We start from the raw sequence: 24,012 nt of genomic DNA on the forward strand, positions 1-24,012 counted from the left end.
GGAAACCCCGTACATGCTTTCTGAGGGGACCCAAGATGGCCGAACACTTACAGTGGGGCTAATAATTACTCTCGTCCAGACGGCGCGGTTTGATGGTGCTCGGCGGTTTGCCCGGGACGTTTGTTGTAGAGGGGAGTTTGTCGAGCTTGTCTGTTCAGCCGCTCCGGCTTCACACGCTCGTCTGCGTTTGAGGAAAGGCTGGTCCTTCCACGGCCCTCAGCCAGAACATGGCGGAACACTTGGCCAAAATATAAGCGTTAGCTAGCGGGGCTGCGAGCTGCTGCCGCTGCCGCCTACTTATCATGAGCGCACGGAGCTGTGCGGGTTCCTACAGCCGCGTTCACACTTCCACAGGCAGGGCGGGATTATAATGGGGCAGTAGAGGCGTTTCTTTCTCCTAAATCAACTGTGTTATTAGCGCTAGTCGGAAGAATGTTTGGGGAGAGCAGATAGCCCGCTAGCTAACAGCTAGCTCAGCTCGTTAGCAGTGGTGGTGGGCTCGGTTGGAGGAATTAGGGCAGCTGAAAACGAGCCCCCTCTTCTCCTGTGAGCTGTGCGCTCCACCCGCGCAGATATCCCGGGTTCAGAGCCGGAGTCGGAGAGGAGAAACGCGGCTGTGGTCGGCGACTCGGCGATACCGAAGGGCACTGACTAGCTAACTATGCTGCTGCGGACGGAGTCAACACACACACAGACCGCTAGCTTAGCCTAGCCGGCTAAGGCTAGACTGACTGGAGCAGCGCGCTAGCATCGACACCAGACGCAGCCGAGCGCTAGAGAGCTAAATGTCGCGTTTCTACAGAGAAGACTAAACAAGATACGCTTAAAGTAAAAGGGAGGGAGCCGCCTCCAACACCCAGATTTAACCAGGATAGTCTCACACCATCACCTGCTCCAGTGTTTACAAGCGACTCGCAAGAATGACTGACACTCGGCGGCGGGTGAAGGTCTACACTCTGAATGAAGACCGGCAGTGGGATGACCGAGGGACGGGCCATGTGTCCTCCGGATACGTCGAGAGACTCAAAGGCATGTCGCTGTTGGTGCGCGCCGAAAGTGACGGTAAGTTCATCTCAGAGAAACCAGCTGTGTGTCGGATTGTGTGGCACGGTCTGAAGTGATGAGTGGATACTGATCACCCCACCTCTTCAATTTCCCAGGGTCTCTGCTGCTGGAGTCAAAAATTAACCCCAACACCGCCTATCAAAAACAGCAGGTGAGTCCAAGTTTTACAGCTGGGCTATTATAATAATAGAACGACATTCACAATACCACTATAGGGCCGTCCAATAATTGGACTATACAATGTGTATCTCAATACAGTTGTTACTGTTCAACATATCACAGTGTTTTGCTATAATGTTTTGACATGCGGACAGCATGCATCATTCAATGTTTGCTGCACATAATCTAATTAAACATAATTGTTCACTCTCTTTACTGAAATGTAAAATTTAAAGTAGTCTTGAAGTACTGATCACCTCGATATGCTTCAAAAAGCATGTTGTCAATGCAATTAATACAAGTGCACATTTTTAACTGTCACACGAACATGAAATCCAGGACATTATGAGCTTGTGTGCAGTTTGTTTATTTACTTTTCAGTAAGTTAAAACTTTAGACTGCAGCTCTGTATGCAAGCAGACATATCCAGCCAGTAATTCTATCTCTAGCCTGGCATCATACAGCGGAAAAAAGTCAATGCCAGCCAAAGCTACGCATGACTGTTTTGTATCTTGACTTTTTTTTAATGTAAATTATATCTGATTCTTATGTTTTCTCTTCAATTAGGACACATTAATTGTGTGGTCTGAAGCAGAAAACTATGATCTGGCCCTCAGTTTTCAGGAGAAAGCTGGCTGCGATGAGATCTGGGAGAAGATATGTCAGGTGATTTGAACATGCAAACCAAATGTATTTGTCTAGCACTTTTGTAATGTTTACGGCAGTGCTGAGCCCAACATCAGTATTTTTCATATATTTGCTTCTTTCTTATTATTTTTATTTATTTTTCATTATTTTGCTCATATGTTCTATATTTTTGGATCCTCTCTCCCATATATTTTATTCTGCTTATTTGTGTTTGTTTGGTTCAGGTTCAAGGCAAGGACCCCTCAGTGGACATTACCCAGGAGCTCATTGATGAGTCAGAGGAGGAGCGCTTTGAGGACATGTCCTCCCCTGGGCTGGAGCTGCCTCCTTGTGAGCTCTCTCGTCTGGAGGAGGTGGCCGAGCTGGTAGCCTCGTCGCTGCCCTCGCCCCAACGGCGTGAAAAACTGGCCTTGGCACTGGAAAACGAGGGCTACATTCGCAAGCTACTTGAGCTGTTTCGTGTATGTGAAGACCTGGAGAACCGTGAAGGCCTACACCACCTGTATGACATCATCAAGGGCATATTCTTGCTCAACCGCACTGCACTCTTTGAAGTCATGTTCTCAGAAGAGTGCATCATGGACGTGATTGGCTGCTTGGAGTTCGACCCGGCCCTGCCTCAGCCACGGCGCCACCGTGAGTTCCTTACAACTACAGCCAGGTTTAAAGAAGTCATCCCCATCACAGACCCAGAGTTACGTCAGAAGATTCACCAGACATACCGGGTCCAGTACATCCAGGACATGGTGCTGCCCACGCCGTCCGTGTTTGAGGAGAACATGCTTTCCACCCTGCACTCCTTCATCTTCTTTAACAAGGTGGAGATTGTTGGAATGCTCCAGGTGGGTGTCAGTGGAAGGGTTCCTAACAGTGTAAGGTGTCTTGTTGATGCCAAGGTCAACAGTCTAAACCACTGTTTAAGTATTACATCAGATTGACTGTGTGGGATTTTTAAAGCTACGTATACACATTTAATATCAGTATGTTCATAATAAAAAGGCACAAACCTTTATGCATTTATCACACACTCATTCCTAGCAATGCCTGTGTCAGCAACAGAATATTACAATAGATAAATGAAGTTACAGTTTCTTGTGATGTCACATTTAGAGTTTAATAAACCAGGTCACGAGAATGTATTAACATATAGTAGTTGTTTACCACAGATTGGATAGAGAATTGCGTAGGACGAACTCCTCAGGATACTCTCATGGTTGAGTCTCAGGTTTGCATACGCGGGCGAGTGTATGTTCTACAGAACCAGTGTATATCTGAATTGCTTTGCAGCCACATAGACACTGTAAAAACAATACCCCTAAAGTATGTTTTTTTAGCGTCTTACAGTTTACTGTGAAGTCACGTAAGGAGCTTCACATACTGTGGTGATTATTTCTTTGAGTTTACTACTGAACAGAGCATTTGGGAGTCTTTCGTTTTTAAGTGACAAGTCACATAAGCTGTGTTTAAAAGCCTAGACTACTTTTCTTGCCCACTATATCATAAAAGGCTGTTTTAAAGTGATTGACCCTTCATATACAGCCAAGAAATGCAGGTAGTGTTCAGAGCAATTTTGAATATGATGCTGACGTATCCTTCCGGTGCTTGGTTACCCTCAATTTTGTGTTACAGTTACAAGAAATGTGACTTCACCACACAGTTTCGTTAGTGTTCCCTTTCCTGTGCCAATAGGCTGCATAGGACGGTTCTAACGAGAGCCTGCCCTAACTTGACTGCAACCTATACTGACACATTTCCTGTGCTAGGCATTTTAGGAGACTAGACGCAAGGTTCGTATATGTACATGATAAAATGTAACCAGCAAATTCTGCTAATCTAGAGTCCATTGCAAATGTAATGCAATGTGAATAAACAATATCTAAACTGCTACAATGAAATTAAACAAAGCAAAATGAGGTTGCCTTGGTTCGGTGTTCTGGAAGCTGTGTGGGTGTACATGCTGGTTAGCTCAGCCAGAACGATTAAATACTACACAAGGCGTTTTGGGATACTTCTGATAAAAGTGACAAGTTAAATAAGTCACATGGCCTGACCAAGTTTGCTTAACTTCATTTACCTAAATTGAACATTGGTAAGAATACTGCAATTTCAGTCTTTAGCCCTATCCAGACAGGATTAGTTTCTCAGGGGGACATCTGTAAAAAATTATTTCACACTTCTGCTCAGTGATAAAACTCGTGTCCGGACTGCAATTAAAAAAACAGGAGGACCATCGAGGTTTTTTGGCTTTTTCGGTCATGTGACATCGCCTTGTTATTAGTTTTTTTAAGAGCACAATGTTGTGTTTGCATGGATCTCCGTGGAAACACACGCCCAAAGTGTAATTACGGTGCGTGACAGTGGACAAATAGCTATTTTATTAAATGCAAGGTGACAAAACTCACCACAGAGTTCACTAAGAACAGTAGGCAATTCAGCCTGTAATTTTCTCAGAGGATGTCTGTGAAAAACCCGTACATGGTCGATCAAGACAGGAATAAAATCACGGACATGCCCCCCCCCCCCCAATAAAGAGAGAAAATTACCCCAGGACCCCCTGAAAAACTAATCCCGTCTTGATATGGCTTTTAAAACAGTTGATTTGTTTGATCAGTTGCTTCGAGCTTGACAATTTTCAGTTTAATTTGCAGGTTCCAGCGACAGTCCCACATCAGCTGCACTGTAACTATTTTAGCTTTGAAAACCTTACACATCGTAAAAAAATCTAGAGTTCCTTTTGTACTCTCTAATTTCACAGCAGCTGTAGTTCTTCTTTGCATTCACTCCATCTTTTATCACTCCACATTGTCTGTAAACTGGTTCTGGTATCATATGCTGCATCTGCCAAACATGTAGAAAACAAAATTATTTATAATAAGTAACTTGAAGAATCACAACAGCTTTTTCACAGCTCAGTTTTTTTAAAGAAAGAAATTTGCATGCTTATTTTGGCCTAGTTATCTAATCACCTAAATTAATCTTTCTCATTTGAGAAACAGAGAAAATTGAGAAACACTGCCTTTAATTGATGTGCACAAGTTAATGGCTTGCTGCAAACCTGCACTTACACCAGCAAATATTTGGCTCTAAAATAATATCACGATATTTCAGGGTATTTTTGCGATAACGATATACTTGGCGATATAGGAAAACAAAAATAATTCATTCATTTCAGGAATATAGTATAACAGTATAATCATAATGTGGCAAAATAAATAATATAGCATAACATAATATAATGCAGCAAATAATATTTCAGAATATTTAGTGCATTCATATAAACTGCAAACTAAAACAATTATACAATAAATAAACCTAAAGCTTCACAGTAAATAATAGACTACTTTTAAGACAGAACTGCACCATTATCACGATATGAATTTTTAATATCATGATATTTCTGTGTCACGATATATTGTATACGATATAATATTGCCCACCCCTACTGCCCACTAAGTTTTTTTTCCCATGTCTTTCACTGCATCACACATGTTACAAGGCAATTTTGTTCCTTTCTCAGCTTGTAAGAAATAAAGATTTAGTTTTGAAGATGAATATTTTATCACAATCTAGTTTTTACAAATAATTCTTGAATGTATTATGTAATATTTGTAATGCACAAAGTTTCATTCTTTTCTTTATATATATATATATATATATATATATATATATATATATATATATATATATATATATATATATATATATATTTTTTTTTTTTTTTTCCTGACATTTTTTCCTCCGAAATTTAATCGTAGCCAGTTATCAATCAGTAGCTTTGACTCCACCAAACGTGCTACCAGTGGTGTATAGGTGAAGACTAGCCTGTGCTTCCTTTGAGATGCACAAAGCCAGTAAAATACACATTTTTTAACTTCTACTAATGCATTTTTATTTTACAGCCTAATGTATTTGAAGGAGCACGTCAGCCAACAGACAACCAACCACACTGACTAGTGTATTGTTAGTTTATGGAGGTAGGGCTGATACTGTGGGAAATTTGAATTGCGCAGTCCTAAAGTTTTTGTCAGCCATCCCAAACTTTTTGTTGTTTGTCACAAAATATTTGTATATATTTAATATTATGGTTGCATTTATTTGTGTATTTTCCTAGTGCCGTAATGTCATTAGTTGTTTTTCTTTAAGTATCTTATCTCTTTTTTTTGTTGCCCTCTTTAGCTTGTTGACATCCATCCATCCATCCATACATCCATCCACATCTACTCGTTTTAGAAATGCAGTTCTGCCATTACCGGTCACATTTGAAGCTTCACAGTTGACGGACATGATCCATCAAACAGTTATTTCATTTTACCACTAGCAATCCTTCCTGCGGCATTTCCACCAATCCAATTGTCTTTATATTTCAAGGCGGGACTTTATCAGTAAACAGACACTGCTAGGCAATAGGAAAGCTCCAGTCATATTTTAATTAGTAAGCAGTTTCCTCATAAACTGCTTATAGCTGGATGCACAGTGTGTAGATTCTTCATCCCCAAAGCCATTTGTGATTTGTATAGTTCTTGCTTTAAGATTGCGTTGCCCTTTTGCTATAAAAAAAAAAACAAATGTAAAACTTGTCAAGGTGGGGAAATTTGCTCAATTGTAGCTCACTGGGTGAACCTGTATATCTATTTTTCATTGACTTTCTACGTAATATGCTAGTGGTCAGAATGGAAATGTTTTGTTACTAACTGACTTTGTGTGTTAAACACTTTGGTGCTCAAAACTTTTAGTTTGCTTAATGTGTTCTGTGTTTGATTTGAGTATATTGTAAATTCAATACTGTTAGCTTCCCTGATTCCCAGAATTTACTGGGTTTTTTTTGTTGCAGCAGCAGATCTCGTCTTTTTGATCTGTATGAAAACGTTCTTTTTAAAATGACTTTGTACAGCTTTATTTTTCCTTCTAAGAGTTAAAAATTGCTTTTTTTCCTTTAAAAAAATCCTGTCTATTCTGCCAGGTTGTTGGGTTGGTTTACTGCATCACAAATTAAACACTTGGACAATTTTTAGTAATTTTTTCCTATTTTAATAGTGGTATTTTATAATTCTTGATTTGGGATTCAGCCTTTGTGTTTGATTTACCTCGCACACCTTTTTCTTCAGTCACATGGCATAAAATGTATGCATTAATAATTTGGTAGCTGGTAAAACAGTGGCTTTTGAATGTATTAATTTTAACAAGCAGTGCACAAACGACATGCACCTCAAACTGGTTTCTCCTCTCCATCTGTATTTGGCAGCAGTAATGTAGTAATGAGATAATATAATATGTAGAAAATGTATATAGTGGTATACCATATACTGATGAAAATATTTTTACATTTTCCACCCTGTTATGTATGCATAAAAAATAGGTGTAGGTATAATTCCATAATGATTAAGCATGATTGTTTGATCAGGTACTTAATATTGGTATTTGTGCATTGCTTCAAATAATGCTTTTTGTCAAAGCTCACTTTACAGAAATATTGTATTAATATATATGCAGAATAACTACTATGATGAAACCCTGCCGCCGAAAACAGAATCTTCACATAGTAACACATATGGCCCAGGAGATATTGTTGGAACATTTTCTTTACTATTGGTCTGATGAGGCCAGTATATTTAGATGTTGTAGAATGGCTGGTACTTTCCTGCTCAGCTTCTTGCAACGTATAAAGTTTCAGATTGAAGGTTCTTGTTTCCATGGAAACACTGGGAACTTTGAGTGAACCACTTTGCTGGCCAGACTAAGTCAGACATCTTTGTATAAAGTATTTTAGAGTGCTATAGAGAAGCTATTTTACATAAGAAAAAACAAACTATATTACCTGTTTAAGAAAATATTGATAAAAATATACAATTTAACTATTGAGTAATAAATGACCTATGCTTTTCCTGAGAAGTATGTGTTTTTCCAGTATTTGGACTCTTGTAAGACTGTCAGTTTTGGCATTTTACACTAAGATTTTTCTTTTTAGACACCATCTTAATGAAGTGTCATGAACATTACATTCAGGTTTGAACACCTCAGAACAGAACTTATATAAAGGTCTCCTCCAATTAATTTTGCTTTCTGTATTTTGTTAGGATGACGAGAAGTTTCTAACGGAGCTCTTTGCACAGCTAACTGATGAAGCCACAGATGACGACAAACGGCACGAATTGGTATGATGAACACTCACTAGAAAGAGTAACCTCATATTGTTTTGTATGCAAATGGGAAAGTGGATGTTGGAATCTGTAGAAGCCGGTATAATGTGCCAGTTCAAATTAGAAAGTAAAACCTTGATTTTTTTACTGAGTTTGTGTGTGTAAAAAATGCAGTAACTTTTGTAGATTTTTAGAATTTGACAAATCATTTGACTTGTTAGATTGTGATAGTGTATAAGTGTAATACAACTTTATTTTATGCAATATATTTTTTGTTACTGACCTCACATTTTCTGTTTAGGTTAATTTCCTGAAGGAGTTTTGTGCGTTTTCTCAGACTTTACAACCACAAAACAGAGATGCTTTTTTTAAAACGCTCTCAAATATGGGCATTCTACCAGCACTGGAAGTTATCCTGGTGAGTATAAGTATGTTTTGTCAAATGTCAGTGATGGTAAATCCTGCAGACTAAACCAGAATATAGGTAAATACATGTTTGATGGTGCTCTGGATATTATGGGTTGCACACACACCCAGTGTTGTCATATTCAAATATTGTAGCGTATTTTGGTTTGAATATTCAAATAATCTTTTCTCTTGTAGATCGTAGTTCGAACGGGTGCTTGAAATCCTGGAAAATATTGGAATTTAACGTTTTCTAGGCCTAGAAAGTGCTGGAATTTTGGCGAAAGGGCTTGAAAATGCTTGAAATTGTAACTGCGTTTACTTTACAACAAATAACTATCTGACTAAATTAGGGCTGTCCCTAACGATTATTTTTTAAACGATTATTCTAACGATTATTTTTTCGATTAGTCGACTAATCTATTTATTGAGAAACATATTTAAATAATTATTATTTTACGTTTTAAAGCAAACGATAAATTACTATATTTATATATATAATAACAACAACAACAACACAAGCCTACTAAACCAAACCCCACACTTATAATCACTTACATGTACAGCACGTTGTTTAGATCTATAACGCTAAAAATGGATAAGCTCCCATACACCACAACCGTGTGTTGCACTGTTTTCTGTGACCGCTAGATTTTGTGACCACTGGCAAGTAGTTCTCAGCAGACCGTGAGCACTGGCCGATTCGAAACGTGTTCGTTTCTAATGTTTACCCCGACTGGCCAAAACGGTTAAGTTTAGGGCTGAGGGTAAGGTGTAGGTATAGAAAGCTTCCGTTTTGCCAATGAACGCTCATAACCGTGAGCACTGGTCACAAAATTCCGACGGTGACAGAAAACGGTGTAACACCGCAGCGCCGACGGCGCTAGCTAAAATAACTTAAGGCAGCTAGCTTAGCTAAACACCTGAACTTATGAATAATGCTACTGTTTCTGGAAACTGCGAAATGCCATGCACAAATATAAACCAAAAATGTATAATTTCTGCCTGTGGCAGGTTTAAAACCTTTGGTAGACAGTCTTAAGTCTTTTTAAAGACACCCGCGGAGACCCTGATGTAAACGGTAAGTTACTGTGTGACCCTGTTGACATAGTGCTCCTGGATGTTTGCGCTTCAAGTGCTCCTTTTGCACATATGGCAGAGTCAAATCAAATCAAATCAAATTTATTTGTATAGCGCTTTTTACAACAGGTGTTGGCACAAAGCAGCTTTACAGAAACATGATTACAGGACAAAGAATCAGGCAAAACATTACACATAGAAAATACAGAATACAGAACCCCCAGTGAGCGCGGAGGCAAGGAAAAACTCCCTCAGAGCTGCAGGAGGAGGAAGAAACCTTGGGAGGACCAAGACTCACATTAAAGGGGGGACCATCCTACCACTGGTCAAACGGCTTTTAAATAGAAATTTAAAAAGTCTTTTATACATCTATATAGGTTTTATGTACTCAGGAGTGTAATAGCGCCACTAATGGCTTGGATGTAATCTGTAGTGGAGAGTAAGATGGTCGATGAGCAGCTGATCTGTGGTGGTGGTGGAGAAGAGCTGACTTCAGAAACTTCCATCAGTCTGGCCGGACAGGAGACGCGAGAGCCTGAGGGTCCAACATCGGTATCGGGTCAGACAGGTGGGCAGTCAGTAACTCGGAGGAAGGCAGAGAGATGGAATTAGTTTTTACTGGATTTATGCAAAACTGAGAATATTAAAACATTATCAGAGTGTGGCAAATGACTCCGGCAGAACTGAATAAAACAGCCTAACTAAAGGCAGAGAGCCAGAAGGTAACATAGACATGGAGGCACCCTGAAACACCAGCATCCACCCACTCCACCGTCCACAAACCTGAGTGACCGTGTGCAGTGGGAGAACAACAGCACCAGCATCTCAGTTTACCACAAATTCCTCTGTCCATGAACCCCTGAATCTGCAGCCTTATCTAAAGGGAAAAACATTAATTACCAAAAGCTAAACTAAACAAGTAAGTTTTCAGTCTAGACTTAAAGATTGAGACTGTGTCTGAGTCCCGAACATATTCGGGGAGATTATTCCAGAGTTGAGGCGCTTTATAAGAGAAAGCTCTTCCTCCTGCAGAGCTCCTCTGAATTTTAGGCACTACTAATAAACCAGCACCCTGTGATCTGAGTAATCGCGGTGGTTCATAACAGGAGATGAGGTCTTGTAAATACTCAGGAGCGAGTCCGTGTAGGGCTTTATACGTTAACAGGAGAATTTTATAGTCTATGCGGAATTTGACTGGAAGCCAGTGCAGTGCTGATAGTACTGGACTAATATGGTCAAATTTTCTAGTTTTAGTAAGGACCCTGGCTGCAGCATTTTGAACTAGCTGAAGTTTATTTAAGTTACTGCCGGAACATCCAGACAGTAGCGCATTACAATAATCTAGCCTTGAGGTAATAAAGGCATGTACTAATTTTTCTGCGTCATGCAGTGATAGGGCATTTCTTAGCTTGGCGATGTTACGGAGGTGTAGAAAAGCTGTTCTAGTAACATTAGATATGTGTTTATCGAATGCTAGATCTGAATCTATGATAACTCCAAGGTTTTTAGCTGCTGAACCAGGGGTGGCTGAGAAGTCAGCCAGATTTAGCATTAAGTCTGATAATTTATTTCTAGCAGCTTTGGGGCCTAATAGGAGAACTTCTGTTTTATCACTATTTAATAGGAGGAAGTTGTGCGACATCCATGATTTTACATCTTCTACACAATCCTCGATTTTCTTTAATCTCACTCTGTCGTCAGGTTTGGCTGATATGAAGAGCTGCGTGTCATCCGCATAACAATGAAAATTCACATTGTGTTTTCTAATAACTTTGCCCAGTGGGAGCATATATAATGTAAATAATAACGGTCCTAATATAGAGCCTTGTGGAATTCCATATCTTACCTTGGTATAACTGGAAGACACATCATTTATCCTCACAAACTGATAGCGATCGGTTAAGTACGATTTAAACCATGCTAAGGCAGTTCCGGTTACACCGACCATGTTCTCTAGTCTTTCTAAAAGGATAGTATGATCTATTGTATCAAAGGCTGCGCTCAGATCGAGAAGTACGAGTAAGGAAACACAGCCTTGGTCGGCGGCTATAAGTAGATCGTTTGTTATTCTAACTAAAGCTGTCTCAGTGCTATGATAAGGCCTAAATCCAGATTGAAATTTTTCATAGATCTGGTTTCTTTGCAGGTAAGAGCAAAGTTGTTGGGCTACAGCTTTTTCTAAAATCTTAGAAATAAACGGTAAGTTTGAAATAGGTCTATAGTTAGACAGTACACTAGGATCAAGATTTGGTTTCTTGATCAGAGGTTTAATTACAGCTGTTTTAAAGGCTTTGGGTACATGGCCCAGGGTGAGCGATGAGTTTACTATCATTAACAGAGGTTTAATTATATCTGGCAGTATCTGTTTTAATAATTTTGTGGGAACAGCATCAAGTGTGCAGGTTGTGCTGTTTGAAGAGGAGATAATTTTCTCTAGTTCTAGCTGTGGAAGTGGGTTAAAGACTTCCCACCTAACTTCAGTAACAGGGTTTTGTTCTAGATCAGCCAGACCAGATGACAGAGAGGATGTAATATTTATCTGTTTAATTTTATCCCGAATGTTTTCAATTTTACTATTGAAGAAGTCCATAAAATCGTTGCTGGTGTAAATGGCTGGAATCTGAGGTTCAGTACCTGCCTGGTTTTTAGTTAATTTGGAAATAACACTAAAGAGAACTCTAGGATTATTTTTATTTATCTCGATCTGTGAGGCCAGATATGCTGAGCGGGCTTTATTAAGTTCTTTTCTATATTTAACAAGACTGTCTTTCCACGCAGAGTGAAACACTTCCAGTTTAGAGGACCACATTGTTGCCCTTTTGCGTGAAATGCTCCCAAACTTTAGATGCCCGCTGGCGTTTTTTTGTAGCTGGAGATTGCTCTCCGGAGTCCATGCTCTCTAGAGCTTAGATTCTCTGGTCCGAACCCGACATGACCCGAGGCCCGACCGGAAATCCGACCCGGGCTCCAGAAAATAGTCCGAGATGTAGGCGTCTGTTTTTTAATTATATTTTTATTTTAAAAAAAAAAAACGAAAATAATGAAAACTGAAAGTGAAACTAAACTAATTTATTTATAAGCGCTGTTTTCACTACCGCAGTTCTACAGCGGGGGTGTTGTGCCGATTCTGTCCGCGAAGCGGGAGTCAGATTCAGCAGAGAGTCGGATTCGGCACAAGCGCGGCGGCACCTCGCGGTCCGCGGTGTCAGTTGTAAGCTCTCGCGCTAGCCGCAAAATACGACAGAAAACACTGAGGGAGCTGCAGAATTATGAATGGGACTAGAATATGAGCACGAGGAGATCAAAGAGAACCTTCACCTGTGAGTAGCTCTCACCAGAAAACGCAAATCTCTCTCTCTCTCTGTGTCTCTCTCTCTCGCACGTGAACTCCTCCGCGTTTGACCTGCAGCACTGTGTTTAGCTGTTCTTAAAAATCATTTTAATTAAATAATAGTTCTATGCCTCTATGTTACAGTGTAATTTAACATAATTCTGATCATATTTCGCTCATTCAAACAGCCCGAAAACAGCCAGTCGGAATTTTTGGGACCGATCTAACCTCTAATGCTCTCCCCAGGCGCCGCCATGTTTACGACGCGCCGACGCACGTTATGCAAATCGATGTATTTTCGTAATCGATGACGTCGATTATGTCGACGCGTCGCCCCAGCCCTAGACTAAATAGGTTTGCTTAAAAAATTGCAGAGCATAAAATAAAAAGGCTTCGCTCGCGCCTCCATGTATGTGTGACAGTCCGGTTCATTCTCGTAATCCAAGAGGAGTTGGCTCAAGAGGAACCGGCTGTGTTTGCACTTCTGTGTTTTTTTTTATATCAGGGACAGCAGGAGAGTTAGCAAGCTATGCTTTGGATTTATCTAAATAATAAAATAATAAATAATAAAAGTAATAATCCGGGGTTAAACGTACAATTTACTATATGGCTAAACCCAGCCCGGCAATGTTAGCGTGGTGTCTCCGTCCTCCAACGAGCTGCTGTTGGAGCCCCTGTAGGAGCTCCGGCTGGAGATAGCTATACTAAAAGCCTGAAGCCGAGTTAACAGTGCTGCCAAGCGGGTCGTTCCAGACACTGAATCCAGGCAAACAGCCCCGGAGATCGGATGAAGCTGACACCGCGTTAACAGTGCCTGTGTTCTGCTACCCTGTCAAACCGTGCTACCCTAGTGTATGTTTAACTGTAAAAATATGTTTTAAATATTTTTTTTATTGCTTTATTAAACGGTTGTAACATTCAAGCAAACAATGACAATGAGTCCAGATTGTACAATGCACCCGGAAAAATAACTAAATGATCAGGAAAATATTACAGGTGGGTAACCCAGGTCCAGAAAGTAAAAATCCACCCAGGGTTTTTTATCTGCAGCAGAGCCGCCCAGGGGGATGGTACAAAGCCCTGGGTTGCATTTTTGTATTACGGACCTGGGTTACCCACCTCTACCTTTTCAGTAAAAAATTATTGAGTTTCATTATTGACCCAACCAAGTTGAATTGCAAGCAAAGTCTACAGACAGGTGATATATTTTGAAACATAAAACTTTTGATTTAATTTCTTCTCTTCTGCAATTACCAAACACAATTCTGATTGAGTTTACATCAACATAATACCATCTCTTGCAGTGTGACAAAAAGCAAATCAATAATTTTAAGTTAATGTATGTATAAATGCTTTCAACTCACCCCCTTATTTGACATATTACAGTAACTGCTCAATTAAAGGAATAGGGAAAACATATGGTGAAGAACATTTAGGCATTTAAATAGTGTGAAACTGACACCAATAAATCTAATTTCTTCTATTTACTTTTTTTTCTCAGTAGCATAGTCGCTGTAAAGTGTGGAAAATAGTTTTGCGATATATTAAATATCGTTGAATCACAGTTTGGAGATATTACCGTTATTAATTTATCACAGCTGAAAGGTGCTGAAAAAAATGTATAATTTACCTTGTAAAAGATGTATGAACCCTGTAGTTAATGACAGATTCCCTGTGCTGTAGATTTGTCAGTCATTTGTCAGTAAATCTTTCAGTTAGTTACACTTGCAACAATTTTGGAAAACAATGATATTTGTATATTCTGTATACTCTTCTGTAAACTTATTCAATAACTTACCAAGAGTCTAATTTTGTATAAAAAATATGAAAAAAATAAAGCTTACATAAATCGAATACAAAATAGAAGAAATGACCATTGTGGAACATTTTGTTTTTAATCAAAAACAATACGATATGACACAACGATTATGAAACAGAGTTTAAGCTAGGGGTGTATGTGGTTGAAATTTACCCTTAGAACCCTAGCCTTTTTGGTGTGTTTTTCTGTTTTTGTCAGTTCCTTTTTTAGGTCTTATAACACAGTAATTATAGTCAGTCAAATGTCAGAACCCATATGGCTGCCTAAAAAAATTTAACCATTTAAAATGTAAAAGGGAGCAGAATTGTTATATATTTTGTTTATATTTTGAACTGGCCATGTTTTGGTCAAAATTTTACCAAGCTTTTTTTTTTTTTTTTTTTTTTTCCCTTCTTTTTACTAACTTTTGAATGTGTAGACTTCAAATATATTCACACCTGAGAAATATCCTTTCAGACTAGGTTAGAAGTAAACAATATTAGTTGGGAAAAGGCAAATTGCACAGATTTTTTGTTTTGGGGAAAAAGTCCCTTTTTTCAACATTTTGAGGAATTTGTGGCAATGATGACATTCAGAAGCCTGAGAGTGAAATGGAAATACAACTAATTATGTGTTTTGAGCAAAAAATGGTTATGATGGAAGAATAAAACCAGGAACTTTAAAGGTGTATTTTTTTAGGTGTATTTCTGGAAAATATCTTTCAAACCATATGGTTTATGCTGATGAGTACAGGCATTCCTGAATAATTAGGCTGAAAAAAGGTACGATTTTGGAGGTAAAATCCACCCGTCGGGTTCTAAGGGTTAAGGCATGCTTGATGAATGTATCATGCTGTGTTATTACTGAGAGTTAAGTGTGCAATATTTTGTGTTTAAGGGGATGGACGATGTGCAGGTGCGAGGAGCAGCCACAGATATTTTCTCCTATTTGGTAGAGTACAATCCTTCTATGGTGCGTGAATTTGTCATGCAGGAGTCCCAACAAAATGATGATGTGAGTGTCTCAACCACAAACCCAAACAACTAATACATTTATATTATGAAACCTCACATTATGGGTATCTTTTTCCTAAACCACAGGGACATTTTGTCATAACAGGCATTAACAGGCTTTGTTTATATTATTTGTTTTTAGGATATCCTGTTGATAAATCTGATCATCGAACACATGATCTGTGATACAGATCCTGAGCTTGGAGGAGCTGTGCAACTAATGGGGCTGCTAAGGACCCTGGTAGACCCTGAAAACATGCTGGCAACTGCTAATGTAAGACCGGCTTCCTTGTGTTTTTGTAATTAAAAACCTTTTAAACATGAATCGGATCTCTCGCCAAAATAATGCAGAATATCTGTTAAAATACTAATTCTTGTATTGTAAGTATATCAATCCAGATAGCCTTGCTTTTTGACTATGAATCTGGTAGATTTTCTTTGCTTTGTCAGTCCGGTAAATTTTGTCTGAAAGTGACAATAATATATATTTATTCACAAATACTATACAGCTCTGGAAAAAAGAGTCCACTTAAAAATGACGAGTCTTTTGCACCAGGAGCGGAATAAAGTTATCCAAAAGACTGGTGGAGTAGAACATGCCAAGAAGCATGAAAACTGTGATTAAAACCAGTGTTTTTCCACCAAATATTGATTTAAAAACTCTTAAAACTTTGAAATAGGAACTTATTTTCTTTGTAGGTCTAAAAGCTTTGCATCTTTTTTGTTAATTTATGCTCTAAATGACCATATTTTTATTTCGGATTTGGGAGAATTGTTGTCCATAGTTTATAGAATGAACAACAATGTTCATCTTACTCAAATATATACCTACAAATAGCAAAATCAGAGAAACTGATTCAGAAACTGAAGTGTTCTCTTAATTATTATTATTTTTTTATTCTAGAGCATTGATTTGTATATGGGCCTACAAAAATGTGAACTGCAATTTTCCACAAATTTAACACAGAAAACCTCAGAATAGCCTTTATAGACACCAACATTACTACTACTACTACTACTACTACTACTACTAGTTTGTAAGCTGTGTGATTGGTAATTGACATTGGCCTTTTTCTGTGTTTATGTTGGTTTTCTTAATCATTCTATTCGTATAACCTTTTTGTCCAAACAAAGATGTTGCTCATACCATTGAAAGTCTGCTGATTTTTACTAAAAATGTTGAAACATGTTATGACAAATTGATTTTATGCCCTCCCTAATCTAATTCAAACACACTTCTTTGAGCTTTGACCTTTGTCACTTTGCTAATACTTCCCCTCTTTGTCTTTTGCAGAAGACTGAAAAGACAGAATTTTTAAGTTTCTTTTATAAACATTGTACGCATGTGCTATCTGCTCCACTTCTGGCCAATACCACTGAGGAAAAACCCAGCAAAGGTAAGAGAAAGTGAATTTGTGTGATTGTGTTGCAGAAAGTGATGAATATGGTATTTTTCCATTTGTGACAAATCGTGTCAGGGAGGAGAGTTGGAATGTGTGATAAATGTGTGGGTTGAGTTGCACATTTAAATGTTCTGTACGTTATTGGCATTTCTAAGTACATAGACGCACACAGATGCTTAGTTTACTTTGCATGTCTCAATCTCTGGGTTTTCTTTCTTAGATGATTTCCAGACATGCCAGCTGTTGGCTCTGATTGTAGAGCTCCTCACCTTTTGTGTCGAACATCACACGTATCACATAAAAAATTACATCATCAACAAAGACATCCTCCGTCGAGTGCTGGTGCTCACTGCCTCCCAGCATGCTTTTTTAGCACTATGTGAGTACGCAGACTCTATCACGCTTGCTCTCTTTAGACAATCACACATCTGATCATTTTAAATATTTATTCTCCAGTATTTTAGTAGTCTACAATTTATGCTGAAGGATAGGGTTGGGAAACACTGCATTTTATTATTAACAAGTTCTCTTTAGCCCTTCATGTGTTAAATTAGAAAAGTTATTTGTTCTGTAGCTTTGAAATTTCTGTTTTTACTCGTTATTTAACCTGTATTAATCTGAATACTCTGCTGTCTAGGTTCTTTGCGTTTCATGAGAAAAATTATAGGACTGAAAGATGAGTTCTACAACCGTTACATAATGAGGAACTTCCTCTTTGAGCCAGTGGTCAAAGCGTTCCTCAACAACGGCTCGCGTTACAATCTCATCAACTCAGCCATCATAGAGATGTTTGAATATGTCCGTGTGGTGAGTAGAATAACTTTTCTGCCTTGATTGTGCTCTACATCTCATGCACATTCAGTCCTGATTGGACTGCTAGTAGGGATGCATTAAACACCTTTTCATTGTTTTGTTATTTAATAAATTAAATTAGCCTAAATGGATTTCTTTCTTTAAAAGAAAAAAAATTGCAAAAGTATAATTTAAAAATGAACACCTAACCTTTTTAATATCCAAGCAGACAAGCCAACTAAATAAAATACTTTTACCTCCATTCTAATTATGACTGTACTTTAGCCATGCTTTTCTAGTCACACATTTACCTCCACAGTGCTTTTCCAATCATAGTACCTCAAGTCACATATCAATAAATGTTTCACTGAGAAAGGCAGCCAGTGTTTTAGTAACCAAATGCTGATGTTAGTTTATTATGGATAACAGTGTACTAGCACTTCCATGTATTTCAACTGCAAAACACAGTTTATGAAGAATTGGCATGTAAACTGACACTTTGTTATAAGTGATGCTCAAATTGATTTATGCACTTTAAATGTGCTGTTTATCTGCAATCCTGCTATCTCTCTTCCTCAATATATGTTTGGGCATTATATTCTTATTTTTTATTATAACGAGTAGTGTTAATAGCATTTTGAACCTCCTGAGACCTGGACTTTTTCTTGGCATGCATTTAAAATTTTGCATATAGGGTTTGTACGGGTGCTTGAAATCCTGGAAAATGCTTGTTGTTCTGTTTTCCAGGCCTGGAAAGTGCTGGGATTTTAGAGAAAGTGCTTGAAAATGCTTGAAATTGTAACTGCATTTACTTTAGAACAAATAACTGTCTGACTAAAGTTCGCTTACAGAAAAAACTGCAGAGCGTAAAATAAAAAAGGCTTCACGCCTCCATGTATGTGAGACTACAAAGTCCGGTTCTTTTTTTGTAATCCGAAAGGAGTTGTCTCACGAGGAAACAGCTCTGTTTGCACTTCTGCGTTTTTTTTAAATACGGACAGCAGGATATTTAGCTAGATATACTAAAAGCCAAGCTTTGTGTTTATCTAAATAATAATAGCAATAATCCGGGTTACACGTACAATATACAATTAGGCCTAACCCAGCCCGGCATTGTTTACACTGTGTTACCGTCCTCCAACGAGCCGCTGTTGTCTGCGCTTCACCGCCGCGAAACGACACGATCTTCGGTTGGAGATAGCTATACTAAAAGCCAGGTTAACAGTGCCGGCAAGCGGGTGGGTAACCCAGGTCCAGAAAGTAAAAATCCAACCCAGGGTTTTGTATCTGCAGCAGAGCCGCCCAGGGGGATGGTACAAAGCCCTGGGTTGGATTTTTACTTTATGGACCTGGGTTACCCACCTCTACCTTTTTTAGTAAAAAAAATAATTGAAAGTTATTTACTCAGTGATCTTTTTGCCTCAGTTTCATTATTGACCCAATCAAGTTGAATAGCAAGCAAACTCTACAGACAGGTGATACATTTTGAATCATAAATCTTTTTATTTAATTTCTTCCCTTCTGCAATTACCAAACACCATTCTGATTGTGTTTACATCGACATAATACAATCTCTTGCAGTGTGACAAAAGCAAATCAATAATTTTGAGTGTATGTACATATAAATGTTCTTAACTCATCCCCAAATTTGACATATTACAGTAACTGCTCAATTAAATGAATAGGGTAAACATATTATAAAGAACATTGGTATTGAAATTGTATGAAACTGACACCAATAAATCCTGCTATTTACTTACCTAGAAGTATTTTTTTTCAGTAGCATAGTTGCTGTGAAGTGTGGAGAATAGTTTTGCGATATATTGAATATCGCTAAATATATTGAGGTTCAGTTTACACCTCAGTATAAACCCCACGGTTCGGTACGGATTGTGGAAAAAATAAAAAGGCTGGGTATTCTTTATAGCCCTTACCTTTTATTAACTTCAGAGACACACAGACCGAGACACTGCCCTATTGCCAGTCAGAGTAAACATCTCAACAGTGCTACAGCTACACTTTCCAGGTGCAACGATCCATTAGTTCCACATTACGTTCATTGGTTTCAGAAGTCTCCTATAGATTGTCTGTACCGTGCATTCTGCGTGCGCTTGTGCTAATCTATACTTAGAAGTACTGTCATCATTCAGTCAGTGCTCATAATAGTACACTCTTGTTTTCTGCCCTTTACAAAGTTTTATGTTTATTTGTCTATAGGAAGATGTGAAATCCCTAACGGCTCATATCATAGAGAACTACTGGAAGGCCCTGGAGGATGTTGACTATGTACAGACATTTAAGGGTCTCAAGCTCCGTTATGAGCAGCAGCGGGAAAGGCAGGACAACCCCAAACTTGACAGGTCAGTACATGCTATTCTTACTAGTTCTGAAAAATGTGTGCTCTTTTAATACTGTACTTTCTCACATAGTTGAAGCTAATGATTCACAGCTGGCACTGTGCTTTAGCTAAAGACAAGGATTAGTCGGTGTGCAGGAAACCAGTCCAAATTCTGGTATTGTCATCCATAATTGCATAATTTTCTAAGGGCAGAGTTCCAAGTGGTGAAAAACAATTCTCTGAATGTTTTGATTCTGAAAGCAATAAAATGAAATCATTCGCATAGTTTGTTTCATAAAAGAGATACTTTATGTTTTACTGCTTGTTTGTCATCAGCATGCGGTCGATTCTGCGGAACCACCGGTTCAGACGGGATGCACGGACGTTGGAGGACGAAGAAGAGATGTGGTTTAACACAGATGAAGATGACCTGGAGGACGGTGAGGCAGTGGTGCCCCCTTCGGATAAGATGAAGAATGATGAGGATCTGATGGATCCCATTAGCAAGTTCATGGAAAGAAAGAAATGTAGGAAAACATTCTTATTACTCTGCTAATATAACTGCTTAAAACTCTAATAATTAAAAATTAATTATGAGCTATGAATTGTAGCAACAGATGGTATGAGTAAATTTTGAGTGATTTTTTTGGCACACAAAGTCTGCTAAAGAGGTACCCTAATAGTAGATGAAACTCAGTGTCTGTCTCTCTGTTTCAGTGAAAGAATCAGAGGAGAAAGAAGTTTTGACGGGAAAGTCAAGCCTGTCCGGGCGACAGAGTCCTAGTTTTAAGCTATCTTTCTCTAGTTCGCCTAAGTCTAGTTTGTCCTCGCCGCCCACAGCCTCTCTCCACCCTGGCTCACCAGGATCTCCCGGATCTCCTGGTACGGGGGCCAGAAACTCCCCGCCTATGGCAGCTGTCACCACTAAGGTGAGTTACTGCTGACAGGCTGAGGTGTTGCAGTTGTGGGGAAAAAACATGGATAATTAATGAATACACCTTTTATCTTTTTTATATTGTTACACACCTTGGGACATTGTTACAGGGTACATTTTTATTTTTTTATTAATTTATTTACACAATAATTAATCACAACACTGACCAAAATACTCATAAACCTGTCATTGGTCAGAATTCTTTCCATGCATTGTAAAACCAGTTGTTCGGTGTGCTATTAGTACTACCAACACCAGTATACCTGTTTTTATAACGGTAAACAAGAGTGGCATATTATTGCGTTCATCTTTTTACGTAAAGTGTACAGTCTTACTGTAAGAGTATGAAGAACTGTCTTTGAATTGGTAAGGGATTCACAAAGCTGTTTCATTCATCCTTTGTCCTGGATGTGGGAAAGGCATGGCGTTCAGTATTTCAGATTCTGTTTATGTTATAAGTTGAAATGTTGTTTTATAAACTGACACTACCTTTTAAAATGCAGAACATTTGTCTTCTAAACTTAAGACAAATATACTTTTAGAGCAGGAGAACTAAGGGTCTGAGTCCAGCAAAGTTTGCTGCTGTCTCTGCCCTAACACATCTAATAAATCTTGTGATTAGTGAGGTGAGCCTTTCAGAATCAGCGTTCCCTTTGATATCATTCCTGATGGCTTGTAGATTTAATAATTTTGTTGTTTGTTTCTTTGTCTCAGAGTGGTTTGGTGGGACTGGTGGACTATCCGGACGACGATGAGGAGGATGAGGATGAGGACGATTCAGACAGTAAAGAGGGGAGTCCTCCACTGTCCAAGAAATCAAAGCTGAGCTCTTAAAGCACTCCCTGCCCAAATTGCCATGGTAAAGCTCAGAAGGGAGCCTTATCCACAGATTTCTTTCAGCGCTCAGCCTCGAACTCAAAACTGAACCAATATGAATGAAAAAAAAGAATGAATGGATTAAAAAGAACGACTGCTGCCCCCCACCCCCACCTGCCGGAATCCAAGGGGTGCAATGTGAGGGATGGAGAAAGGGAGAGCTAGAGAGAGGGAGGAAAAGTAACGACCTCCAACCGAATAAAGGTGAAAATCTTCATGTGGAGAGTTAAAGTGCCAATTGGAGACAGAAGCAGAGGGAAAGACTTGAAGTGGACAGAGAGAGAAGACAAGGAGATAAAACTGGTTTTGGACAAATGATTTAAAAGGATTTAATAAACAAAAATAATAATTTCAAAAAGCTAAAGTACTTGGGGGTGAAAGACCTCACATACATTACACACACGCACGCACACTGAGACTGGCGCCCACACACAGAGCGTCCCAGGCTCGGACCAGGACACACTGCCCCCCGCCCCTCTCAGGGAAGGACGTCACATGACCCAAATGGGCCAGCCAATCCTGAACCACCACCCACCTTTGCTGACTCCATCTCCATTTCTTTCTCTCCTTCCTCTACCCCTTTTCTGCCCTCCTTTCCCCTTATTTTTCTTTCTGCGTTCGGTCTTTTTCTTTTCTTTATTTGTTTCTGGAGCCTGACAGCAGACTAGAACAGCAGAGCAGTCTGGGTTGTCATTGTTAATGATGTCATCGTTGTCCTCGTGGCTCAGCGGAAATTCTTCCTCTTTCAAAGCCAGCGGTTTCCTCATTTTTTTCCTCGTTCTGTTCTTCTCTTCCTCTCCCTTTTTTTAAATAAAAAAGAGACCTGCCTTTAAATGTTCAGGACGTTTTCAGTCGCACTTGAACAGGTTTTTAAAACCTCATTAGGGGGAAGAGTTAGTTTTACCCTTTTTTTGCCCTTTGAAACTGCAGATTTTTTGGAAAAATTTGTAAGCCCGTCTTGATTAAAGATTGAGTGGAACTCTAGATGTGATTTGAATTTTTTTTTTCCCCTTTTGTCATATCTTTATTTTTTTTCTTTTACATAAGTGTACTCTTAGTTGGTGGGTATATTTGGGACCATTAAAAAGATCTTTGCTGTAATATATCTTGCAGTTGTGCTGGCTTCATGAATGGTGTCTATATTGGTGGTTATTCTGTGCCTGCAATGATTTTTATTTTTATTGCTAAACAAATGTTGCCAAATTTAAACACCAAAAGGGATAATATTTCACATTTAAATTAATATACAATTGATATAAAAATGGACCTGTTTGACAAAGTTTCCAATAGATTTCAGAAGTGAAGTGTGGAATGCAGTGTCCACCACTTGGAGGCACTCAAGGGCTACTATGCGTAGTTTGTAACATGAAGGAAAGCCTGCCAGTGACATTTGTTTAGACCACACACAATGGGTGGCGTGTGTGTGTGTTTATTTTTATTTATTTATTTTTACTTTTAAAATTTGTATTGAACACAACAGAACACAAACACTAAACAAAGCTGGCATTGCCAAGCACAGAAGCACAGATGACAGAAGTGGCTGCCATGCAATAATGTACTGTGCTCATGTCCTTTATTCCAACCAAAGACTTTCATGTTTTATCTGTCCAACTTCACTTTATTAACATGCATCCATTCCTGTGTTTCAGGCATGCCAGTCAGTTAAGGGGGAAGTTTAGGGATAGTAATGAGGTATATAAACAAAATGTGAAAAAGTGATTTTAAACAAGATGATGTCAACAGGTGTTATAATAAGCTGTATATATGACAAGCTTAATAATTTAGGAGCAATGTTTATAATATTACAGCATTCAAAGTATCAGGAGAAATTCCAGTGTGAAAAGAAAAAGGCAAAAGCCTAAACTGAACACCCATGATCTCAAATCCCTCTGACAGCACTGTGCCAAGAACCGTTATTAAGCAATATATGATAGATCCACATGGGCACTTTGATAAACCTTTGTCAAGCATTACAATACAGAGTTACTGCATTCACAAAAGCCAGTTAAAACTTTACTGTGGAAAACATATGT

At 38.7% G+C, this 24,012-nt stretch overlaps 1 protein-coding gene across 1 annotated transcript; it reads left to right on the plus strand.

Moving 5' to 3' along the window:
• smek1 (SMEK homolog 1, suppressor of mek1 (Dictyostelium)) lies at positions 1–22,963 on the plus strand. Its single transcript, XM_007233636.4, has 15 exons — positions 1–1,062; positions 1,161–1,216; positions 1,792–1,890; positions 2,097–2,714; positions 7,947–8,024; positions 8,311–8,427; positions 15,521–15,637; positions 15,779–15,910; positions 16,931–17,033; positions 17,260–17,418; positions 17,677–17,846; positions 20,049–20,191; positions 20,506–20,696; positions 20,887–21,098; positions 21,818–22,963. The coding sequence occupies exons 1-15, from the start codon at positions 921–923 to the stop codon at positions 21,935–21,937; spliced, it is 2,457 nt and encodes an 818-aa protein (XP_007233698.2). The 5' UTR covers positions 1–920; the 3' UTR covers positions 21,938–22,963.
• The last annotated feature ends 1,049 nt before the right edge of the window (positions 22,964–24,012 follow it).

The sequence above is a fragment of the Astyanax mexicanus genome, chromosome 1, assembly GCF_023375975.1.
Source record: "Astyanax mexicanus isolate ESR-SI-001 chromosome 1, AstMex3_surface, whole genome shotgun sequence".
NCBI classification, from domain to species: domain Eukaryota; kingdom Metazoa; phylum Chordata; class Actinopteri; order Characiformes; family Acestrorhamphidae; genus Astyanax; species Astyanax mexicanus.

What these genes read in the sequence shown, in the direction of transcription:
- smek1 (XM_007233636.4), top strand. Translation starts at nt 921, where the DNA reads ATGACTGACACTCGGCGGCGGGTGAAGGTCTACACTCTGAATGAAGAC. An exon ending in CCGCCTATCAAAAACAGCAG is followed by an intron (nt 1,217 to 1,791) that starts GTGAGTCCAAGT and finishes CTCTTCAATTAG; the next exon opens with GACACATTAATTGTGTGGTC. An exon ending in TCTGGGAGAAGATATGTCAG is followed by an intron (nt 1,891 to 2,096) that starts GTGATTTGAACA and finishes TGTTTGGTTCAG; the next exon opens with GTTCAAGGCAAGGACCCCTC.